The 10,867-nt window shown below is 42.2% G+C and overlaps 1 protein-coding gene across 1 annotated transcript in view; it reads left to right on the top strand.

Moving 5' to 3' along the window:
• The first annotated feature begins 713 nt into the window (after window positions 1–713).
• Window positions 714–10,867, top strand: part of Slc5a8 (solute carrier family 5 member 8) — a 45,466-nt gene continuing 35,312 nt past the window's right edge. Inside the window, exons 1-3 of the mRNA XM_005067987.4 lie at window positions 714–1,465; window positions 6,718–6,783; window positions 8,841–8,892. Of these exons, the coding sequence (XP_005068044.1) occupies window positions 1,115–1,465; window positions 6,718–6,783; window positions 8,841–8,892 (469 nt within the window). The 5' untranslated portion in view covers window positions 714–1,114. The remainder of the gene's footprint in view (window positions 1,466–6,717; window positions 6,784–8,840; window positions 8,893–10,867) is intronic.

Below are 10,867 nucleotides of genomic sequence, written 5' to 3'. Positions count from 1 at the left end.
GGTTAAGAGCCTTCGTCTCCACCGTTTCCTTGGGCAAGTGACTTTCCTCCTCTCTTTTCCTATCTCTTCCTCCCACTCCACCATCACCTTCCTCCTTTCCTCTCTCAGCAGAGTCTCATACAGCTCTTGATGGACAGCTGAGGATGACCTTGAACTTCTGGTCTTCCCGTTCTCACCTCGCAAGTGCTAGAATTACAGACCCATGCAGCAGGGCTGTGACTTCACCTCCACCAAGCAGCTTCCCTCCTTAGAAAAACGGAGATAATTCCCACCATAAGGGTAACTGTAAGAATCACATTCCTACTGTAAAAGGCACTAGACACATCTGGGTTTTTTGTTGTTGTTTTTATCGTAAGTATAATTAGAGGATAACAGCTGTAACTGCTACTGTGGGCTCGAGTAGGGGATTAGACAGCCTTTAAGGGATCAGAAACGTTTGGTGAATGAAAGCTCAAGCAACTCACAGCACAGCCTCTTTTGTCTCCTTTAAATTACTCACCTAAGCACTGAGATCTCAGCTACCACAGTTGTCACTCCCATCACCCATTAATCTGTCAAGTGGTGATGAGCCTCAAACGCCAGGTATACCTCCAAGCAAGGACATGGACTGTGAACTGGAAACCTTAGAGGCGTGACAACTGCCCTTCGATCCACCCCCCCCCCCAACACACCCATCACCTGCCTGTTTAAATGGTGCCTCGCCGCCGCTGTCACTTAATAAAAGTTGCGCAGAGAGCGCGCTGTGGATTCGCTGGACGCAGCGGGAGGCTCCAGATCTCATCCGCCCCAAAGTCTGTTGGTGCCTAGGCAGTCACAGTTCGGGCCACTCTGGTCCTGCACCTGGTGAGCGCTCCTCGCCGCCGTGCAGACTTCCCCAGGTCCCAGATTGCCAGGGACGCAGCTGGCGACAGGGGGCTCCCCCACCGGGTGGGGGTAGCTAGGCTCCCACCTCCACCAGGATCTACACCTGCTGGACGTACCTGGTCTCCACAGACGCCACGCCAGCCGCAACAGGGAGAAAGAAGCTAGCGCGGCCGGAGGCTAAAGCCAGCGACCTGTGCCGAGCAAGGCACCACCGTTCACTCTGGGCGGGCTCAGGTCACCGCGGGAGGCCATGGAGGAGTCGCGGGCCATTGGCAGCTTTGTGGTGTGGGACTACTTGGTGTTTGCAGGCATGCTGCTCATCTCGGCCTCCATCGGCATCTACTATGCCTTCGCTGGGGGCGGCCAGCAGACCTCCAAGGACTTTCTGATGGGTGGCCGCAGTATGACCGCAGTGCCCGTGGCTCTGTCCCTCACTGCCAGCTTCATGTCCGCTGTCACTGTCCTGGGCACCCCTGCTGAGGTCTACCGTTTTGGGGCAATATTCAGCATCTTTAGCATCACCTACTTTTTAGTGGTGGTCATCAGCGCAGAGGTCTTCCTTCCGGTGTTTTATAGACTGGGGATCACCAGCACCTACGAGGTAAGAGGTGGAGGAAGAGAGGGAAGGCTTGCTTGCATTTTCAAGCTCCTGAAGGAACTTTCTGGGGGCAAGCAGTTTCTGCCATATGGGAATCTCTTCCTGTGGGTGCGTCTCGGACCCCTAACCCCCCATTGAGACATGTATCTTCTAAGGGGGACAAATCCTTGAGACTGAGTTTTCTGAGCTGAGATCCAAAGCCAACTGAGTGGAATGGACGAGTTACTTCCTCAAGTCTTTCCAAAAACGTGTGTGTGTGTGTGTGTGTGTGTGTGTGTGTGTGTGTGTGTGTGTATGTGTGTTGGAAACGCTAAGCTAGTCCAGTCTCAGATCCTCTCTCTGGAAGCTGGAGAAGAATTTGTCCACCTGAGTGGTTAAGAAGTAGCTCTTGTTCCAGAGCTTGCCTTGAGACCGAATTCCACCGAATCCACTTGTGAATGACCTTGGGCCGTTAATTAACCTCTTGTACTGATGTCTTCTTCTCAAGGAGAAAATGGTACTACCAACCACATCCAATTGTGGAGAGAATTAAATGAACTGATGCAAGGTGTTCCGTTTAGAATAGAGCCTAGGCAGAGTAGATGCTGGGGTCGAGTGTAATTACTGGGTTGGAGGTTATCCTGAGATGATTAGAAAAATGCCACAGCGAGCTTCTTAAACATCTCGGCTGCTTTCCTATGGGGAAAAAGGAGACCCACATTTCATCTGTTGTCGCCTTCCTCTGGATGTCTTCTTAAAGTTGCTCCCAGAAAAGGGATTTTCAAAGATGAAGAGCATTTGGTTTGGTTTACAGAGATGTCAAAGGTGTTATGTGCCTGTGCCCCTGTTAAAAAGCTCAGTCTAGAGGGTGAAGGGGTGGAGGGTGTCCTTCACCCAGGCCTCTACCTACAGGCTTCACAGACAAGCTCTCACTGTGCTAGGCCATCGGCCTTAGGGTTCAGCGTCCCCTCAGGTCTGGGGTCTGTGACCAGTTTCCCTGAAGCTCAGGATCACTGGGAGGTGGTTTCATAGTGACTTGGATGGCATGACAAGAGTGATGATAAACTGCATCTGTATCCTAGTGCTGTCACCGAGTCTACGCATGTCCCGGGCGGCATTGTCTTCTAACCGTGTCACTGCTTTTATGGAAACTTAGTCTTTCCCTGTTGGTGAGGGGAGGTGACAAACTGGCTGTCCCAGGTCAAGTTCAGCTTTCATTGCCATTTTATTCTGTTCTTCAAACATTTATAAGAAGCCCCGATTATTTTGTTTAATAAAAAATGTTAACTTAAGGATTTAATGAAGAGGAAGAGTCAAATAAGAATTTAAATGTCTTTTGAAAACTCAGAAGGCTGATGAAATTGTGTCACATTTCCTGTGGCCACTGGGTCTCCAGCAATAACCACACTCTTGCTCTGTTAATGCCTATACCCAGGCTTTTCACGCCTGACCGCCCACTTTCTCATGGCAGAGAAATCCTTACCTACATACGTGTTCTTATGGAAATTGCACATGGAAAATAACCAGCGCTGAAGGGGCCCTTGTTCAGTGAGTTATATGACAGAACACATTTCTTAGTGGCTGTGAGGAATATTCCAGCATCTTCAGATATGTGAACACCTGGCTTCTGTCCTCACGTGTGTTACCAGGTGGGCTGTGCTGACACTGATGTCTGTGAGCTCTGACATGTAGTTAACCAACTCCAAAACTTAGCAAACAGTTTGAATAACCTGGCAAGAGGACTCCAGCCCTGCCAGGGGAACTGTGCTCTGAGAATCCATAACCCATGCCTCTTCAGAGCTGCAACGCGAACTCAACCAGAAAGGGAAGTCTCCTATGTTTCCAGTGACAGAAGCTGAGTTAGTAAGGGTTCTGGCTAAAAATGACAAAAAGCCAATATTGATTGACTGTTTAGTTCATGCCGGCCACCAGGCTGAATGTTTTACACGTATTATCTGACTCAACACCCAACAAAATTCTTATAAGTGTATGCTTACAGCCCTGCTTTCTGGATGGAAAGCCTCAGAGCAGGTTAAGCCAGTGAGAGAGGGGGAAGGAATGAGGAGCCATGCCAAGCAACTTACTGACTGCCTCTGAGGGCTCTGGTGAGTGGTTATAACCCCAAGCAGGGCTAATGCCAGCTCAAAGGGAACCAGGAAGTCACGGAGGATCCTTGAACTTAACTGCATGTTGTACTTGTTCAGTTAGGAGTGCGAGGTGTCAGAGAGAAGGGAATTGAGCAGCGTTGTTGTGCCTGCTAGTTTAATTAGTCACAGCAGAGAATTTCTTGGGGGAATTTCTTTGTGGCTCCCCTGAGGATACCTATACAGAGTTGTCTAATACTGAGTAATGGTCATCTTCACATTCTTGCTCAAATATGAACTATCTCCATGTTCTATCTCTATAGTCCAATTTGTTGGGCCACAAATATTTTTACTTTATCATTGCTGCCAAAATATAGGTCTAATAGGTGTTTACCAATGTCCAGACCCACAGATTGGCAGGAAGCCTATTCCAGGGATCTGGTGCAATTAATAATGTCTTCAAAATCATTTAGACTTTACTATTATTTTTAGTTACTTTATTTATGAATATCAGTGGAAGCCTTTGCATCTCTAAGTTATTCTGAATTCCAAAGACTATGAAAGTTCTTTGTTCACTGTAGGTATCTATTGTTCCATAGTTTTGCTTGTAAATTCTAGATCTGTTCTCTAAGTCTATTGCAATAGGACAGGGTTTCTTCTTAGGTCCCACTGTTTTTCCTTTGAAGGACCCATGGCTTCTTGGTTCTGTCTGCAGTTGGTTTTATGTAAGTGTAAACATATTTGTCAGTTAATTTTTGGAACAATTTTAAATGTAAAAAATTTCAAATTATTTGGTTCAACTTGCTCCTTTTTTTCTGCCATAGCCTCTCCTTTTAAATTCTTAAAACAATCTTATTTTACATATCAACCATTCCCTCTCCCTCCTTTCCTTCTACTCCTCCTACCATCTCTCTACACTGACCCCCATCCACTCCTCAGAGAGGGTGAGGCCTCCCATGGGGAATCATTAAAGACGGTCACATCATTTAGGGCAGATCCAAGGCCCTCCCCTTCGTATCTAGGCTGAACAATGTATCCCTTTATAGGCAACGGGCTCCAAAAAGCCAGTTCATACACTAGGGATAATTACTGGTACCATTGCCAGAATCCTCATAAGCTGCCAAAGCTCCCCAACTGTCACTCACATTCAGGAGACCCTAGTCCTTAAGCTTTGTGTATTCTCCAGCAATTGCATGCATGGACCTAGAAAAAGACTTCTCTATCTATTCATGTCCACTCATGTATACTACAGATTTACTAAAAAAAAGTTCTTCAAAAATAACACCACTCTGTTTCTAGCTTTCAGAAACTTCTCCACTCTCCAAAATGTCTTCCAAAATACCTTAACATGTTTTTGATTTAATTCACAAGGTCCATGGATTTTTGATTCCACTCTAGTCTTAGCATCTTACTTTTGGACAGTTTACATCTCCTTATCAATTTATATTATTGAATACTGTCCCTTGCAAAATAAAAGGGAAAGAATTGCTTGGTTGATCCTCATTTTAAACACTAGAAGCAGAGAGAGGGAGAGAGGGAGAGAGAGAGAGAGAGAGAGAGAGAGAGAGAGAGAGAGAGAGAGAGAGAGAGAGAGAGAGAGAGTGATGGACTGGTCAAGAGCTGAGACTCTGCTGCAAATGCCTTGCACTGTGTTGGGCATTTGTCATCCTTCAGTTGTTTTTGAAGGTCTTATTGTCTGTGGCCCCATATACCTACTGCATCTCAAACTCATTGTTAGATTATTTATTTATCTGTGTGGTTGTATACACAGGTTTCTAGGTTTTTGTGTTACATTCCTGACAACAATTAGGTTACAAGCTTGGTCCTTATCTCTAACACAGTGCCTGCTTCACAATGTGCACAGCAAGTACACCAGATGTTTTAGTTGTGACTATGGAGCAAAAACAGCCATATGTCTTTCCATTTGATGATTAACTAATGCCACTATCTCCTCTTCCTCATGCTTCTCTGTCTCCTCCTCTTTTATACAGCAAACCTGCTAGGCTGTGACTTCTTTCTACATGTACTAATAATACTCAAATTAAATAGTATCTTGGACTTCAGCTCTGAAATTCTGATTCCAGTTCTGTAATATAATATTATACATTATACAACACAGGAAATAAACAGATCATATTATAAGCTATAGCAGATTTCAGGGAGAGTTAGAAAAAATTGGCAAGATCTTGGCTCTGAACAGAAGATTACTTGACACTCAAGAGACTGAAGCAGAAGGATGGGAAATTTGAGGCCAGTCTGGACTACATAGTGAAACTTCATTTTAAGAGCAAAAGCAAAAGCAAGCCAACAAACTGATATGGCTAACAACAAATTGTGGCATATACTTGTAATTCATGTGTAAAGGGCAGGAGAAACAGAAGAAGACCAGCCTGGTCTACACAGTAAGACCTTGTCTCAGAGACAGAACAAAACAAAACAAAGCAATACAGAAGACTTGACCTGGGTGACTTATGTTTTACACACACACACACACACACACACACACACACACACACACACACACGTCCACGACTGCAGAGGAAGGAGCTTGAAGGTAGTTCACACAACAGTGTGGGAGGTTGAGTAGACAGATCCTGGAAATTACAGAGCTTCAACAGCTTCTTTAGTTCTTAAGGTTAGAATCAGTCTGTGTCAATCCAATCCCTTCGCAGGTTAGCAGCTTCCATTGGGGGGAGAAGGTGATTGGGTGTACAGGGGTCCTGCTCAGAAGAGTCAGGGTAGCTGATGCAGATTTCCACTCAGAAATAGAAAAAGGTTGATTTCTCAATTGAAACAAAGGGAGCGTAGAGTGGTCATGAAGAGGGAAGCAACAACAGATTGCATATTCTTTAAAGAAAAAGGCTAGACTATAATTCCATTTATGTGATCAATTTTCCAATTTTTCCAGACCAAACCAGGGAGGGGGGTGAAGAACAGGTTGGTGACCAATAGGGGCACCACGAGGGAGTTTCCATGTAGTGATTGTGTAAGAGAATTAGAAAAATCTTATGTATATTAAACGCCATTTTTATAAAGCATCAATGCTGTTATTTGTAAGTAAAAACATTTTAGTAAAACAAAACACAGAATAAATTATGACATTTCTTTAAACATGTCACCCTTTATTTATAGAGCTGATTTTAAATGTGTTTAGAACATTTACACCACTGTTTTTCATTTTTTCGGCAACAGTATTTGGAACTTCGATTCAATCGATTAATTCGTCTCTGTGGGACAGTCCTCTTCATAGTTCAAACAGTAAGTACTTCTCCATTAATTTACTTTCTCTTCTGTCCTCTGAAATATTTTTTGTCCTTGGCCCAGCTTAGCTTGGGAAATACATGGAAGATAAAATAGAGATGATTACAAAAAGAGGAAATGAAAAGGAAACAAAACAAAAGAAAACAAAACAAAAACATATTTGTCATCACAAAGAATGAAACCTGAAGATCCTCAGACTGTGTTAGTTAAGACGCTACTTCCTGGAAAAACAACGGTTTAAGTGAATTTAAATACTGTATTGGTCAAGGAATGGTTATGGAGCTTTAGGAAACTACCCTTTCTTACCTTCCCCATTCTGGACCAAAATGACAGTGAGTGTATTATTTAAATGGCAGAAGTATTTGAGGGATATACCTATATATCTATATATCTATCTATATCTAACATATATCTCTATATACTCTGAGAGGAAGACTTTAAGGAACAATTTTGTGTAAAAATTTATCTTAAAAATGAATTGGCATTCTTATAAACTTGAGCTCTTGAACCCGATTGGAGCAGTACAGTTAGTATAAAGGAGAATCCCGAACTCTAGAAGACATTTTGAAGACACATGTACAAAGAAGTCATTCAAGAATATGCAAATGTAGACATATTGATGAGCATGAATGGAAAGCAAAGGTTTACCAAGTGGCTGGTACAGATACGCATCTCTGTATTGATGCTTCTGTAGAAGGTTGCTGGAGGGTTTTCACGATCATTGTCACATCATTTATCTCTCTCTCCCTCCATGCTGAGCTTTTAGGTTTGGCTTTGGTAAGGGAGCTTGACACTGTGCATTTCTCCACTCAAAAGCTGCTTGAGCTTCTGCTCCAGAGAGATGTGAGACAGGGTGCTTTCTCCCATGTTTAACTTGGTTTTATTTTGTATCTTTGTATATTTTATCAGGTCTTAGCGCTTGCGGTATGAAAGCAGGTAGCTTTGGAGTCTGGTGGAAACTCTGATACTCTAAGGCAACTTGCTTGAATGTATTAACAGTCTAGACAGTGGTTCTCAACCTGTGTGTGTGTGGCCACATATTAGATGTCCTGCATATCGGAAATGTACATTATGATTCATAATTAGTAAAATCACAGCTATGAAGTAGCAACGAAAATAATTTTATGGTTGGGAGTCACCACAACATGAGGAACTGTATTAAAGGATCACAGCATTAGGAAGGTTGAGAACCCTCTGTCTATGTTCGAGTTAAAATGAGTACATGAACAATAAGTGGGAACAATTATTGGGAAGATAGCCCATCACATTTAAAATCTTTAGCATAGACAGACGATTGACTCGGGAAACTAGTTCATTTCTTTTCAAAACATCCTTTTTGAAGGATTTGCTTCCATATAGAAAAGTTAAGCATTCAATTAGAAAATAATATGTTTTATAATGTAACTTGGAGTTGACTGCTACAGAATGTATTTGAAGGGTGGATGCAATGAAATATTTTGAGAAGCAGATAACTTTCCTTATCTATTGTACTCAAGATCAATAAATATTTGTTGAATATATGAGTGGAAAGTATTATATAAAATAATGGACTATAATATTTGAAAGGTCTCATAATTTTTAGGGCACATTTACACTTTTGTCTTAATTAGTTTAAAACCCAGTTTTAAAAAATTTTACTTGGAAAGCAATCATTTGTTTGTTGCTTCGTTTGTTTGCATAAGGCTCTGGATTCCATCTCCAACAAAGATAAGAAAATGGTGATTAGCAATAAAATATTTGAAGGCATATATTAAGAGACCCACCTAATATTCTTTCTCTGTAGTTAAGTATTTTAAATCTTAAGCTGAAGGTGGTGGGTCAATGGATGTATTTTTTAACTACACACTTACAAAAGGTCTTCATAAAAGATTTTTGTGATGTTTAGCCACACTGCAGACAGAAAAGAAAAAATTATATTTAAATACTTCCAAGTTATAATTAGACATTAAATATATTGAAAAGGTTCAATTCATATTTGATTTTATACTTCTCATATGTAACTCATTAATTTCGTACTTCATATTACTCATTATTTTTTTTCTTTCCCCCACTAGATTCTGTATACCGGAATTGTTATTTATGCCCCTGCTCTGGCTTTGAATCAAGGTACATTGAAAGTGTCAGTCATTGAGCTCACAGTGTTGGGTTCAGTTTTGCTAAGTTCTGTTGTCTCCTTGGGGGAGATACACAGATGGAAAAAGACTTCCAGTAGTCCTTATGGATTTTTGGAGGTGGTGGGGTGGTCTTAGTGTCTATAGTAGTTTCTTTGGTGTTTCGATTGGATAGTTAAAAAATATCTATCTGTAGGCTAACAGGACAGTCCTAGACCTTACTGGAGATGGCAAGGGGTAGGAGTGGTTACTTAAGTGTGGTATACTACTCACCAGCCATTCTTAGTTTCTTTACAACCTGTGCCCCTCCCTACTGTAGGATAAATAACTGTACTCCCTCTTTTTCGACTATTACCTGCCATCCCTGTATTATTTTGTTCTCTATTGATTCCATAAGCACCATGGCCAGTAGCAACTTGGGGAGGAATGGTGTTGTTTTGGCTTATAGCTCACAGTTCATATGAAGGGAAGGCAAGGCAAGAACTCAAGGCAGGAACCCGGAGGCAGGAAGTGAAGTGGAGGCCATGGAGGATTGCTGCTTCCTGACTTGCTGTCCGTGGCTTGTTCAATGTTTTTTGCTTTTCATATGAAAACCTACTTTATTATTATTTTTAAAATTTTAATTATATTTTATTGGGGATTAATTTCCATACAATCAGATGTGTTGGCTCCAATGCCAAGTTCAGTGAAAGTGGACATATGTTAACTCATGTAACCAATATCACAGCTAAGATATCACATCAATGTTTTCTCTCATGCCTCCTTAGAATTAATCCTTCCCTGACTCTAGGCAACTCTGAAGTGTTTCCCCCCCTTTATTGAAAATAGATTCTTTTCTCACATAGTAAATCCTGATTGTTTTCCCCTACATTCAATCTTCTCAATTCCTTCCTTCTTCCCCTCCCTTTCAGTACACACCCTTTCTATATATTGTTAGAAAACAATCAGGCTTATAAGAGATAATAACAAAATATAACAAAATGCCAGGCAGTGTTGGTGCATGCCTTTAATCCCAGCACTAGAGAGGCAGAGGCAGGTGGATCTGAGTTTGAGGTCTACAGAGTGAGTTCCAGGAAAGCCAGGGCTACACACAGAGAAACCCTGTCTTGAAAAATCAACTACTAACCAACTAAACAAACAAAATACAAAACACACAAAATAAAATATTATAAGATAAAACAAAAACTCTCATATGGAAGTTGGACAAGACAAACAAACAGAAGGAAAAGAGCCCAAGAGAAGGCACAAGACTCAGAGACTCATTCATTCACCCACTTAGTAATCCCATAAAAACACCAGGCTGGAAGCATAATACACACACAGAGGACCTGGTGCAGACCTGTGTATGCCCTGTACACACTGCCTCAGCCGTTGTGAGTTCATGTGAGCTTGCTCATGCTGATTCTGAGGGCCTTGTTCTCCTGGTATCCTCCATCCCTCTGGTTCTCATATCCTTTCTGCCTTCTCTTCTGTGGGGACTTCTTGATCCCTGAAAGGACAGATTTGGTTGAGACTTCCCATTTAGGGCTGAGTGTTCCAAGGTCTCTCACTCTTACCATAATGTCAGGCTGTAGGTCTCTGTATTTGTTCCTGTCTGCTACAGATAACAGTGTTGTTAGGGGTCACTTTATCAGCCAGGACTATCATAGATAAAAAGGGTTGTGGCTGACTTGGTGTTTATGTTTCTCTTTTGGTAGCATGCGGAGTATGCTCCTATACCAAAGATGCTAGAATGTAGTTGTAAAGGGCCCATGTAGGCACCAGTTCCATCTCTCCATGTTCTATGAGTTGTGTAGGTGTTGTCTTCTGCAGTAGGGCCTTGCCAGTTTGTGGAGAGCAACCTATTGTTTGGCAAAAGCTTGCATTATTGGGGATTCCCATGGGACCCCTTTGATCAACAGCTCAATTGGATGTAACCAAATTCAGGTACTGGAAGCTTCCTTTGGTGACAAGAGATGTTCATTTGGGGC

Source organism: Mesocricetus auratus, unplaced genomic scaffold (assembly GCF_017639785.1).
Source record: "Mesocricetus auratus isolate SY011 unplaced genomic scaffold, BCM_Maur_2.0 Super-Scaffold_100011, whole genome shotgun sequence".
Lineage (NCBI taxonomy): Eukaryota > Metazoa > Chordata > Mammalia > Rodentia > Cricetidae > Mesocricetus > Mesocricetus auratus.
Note: the sequence above shows the minus strand (reverse complement) of the source record. Positions and strands in the feature narration are given on the sequence as shown.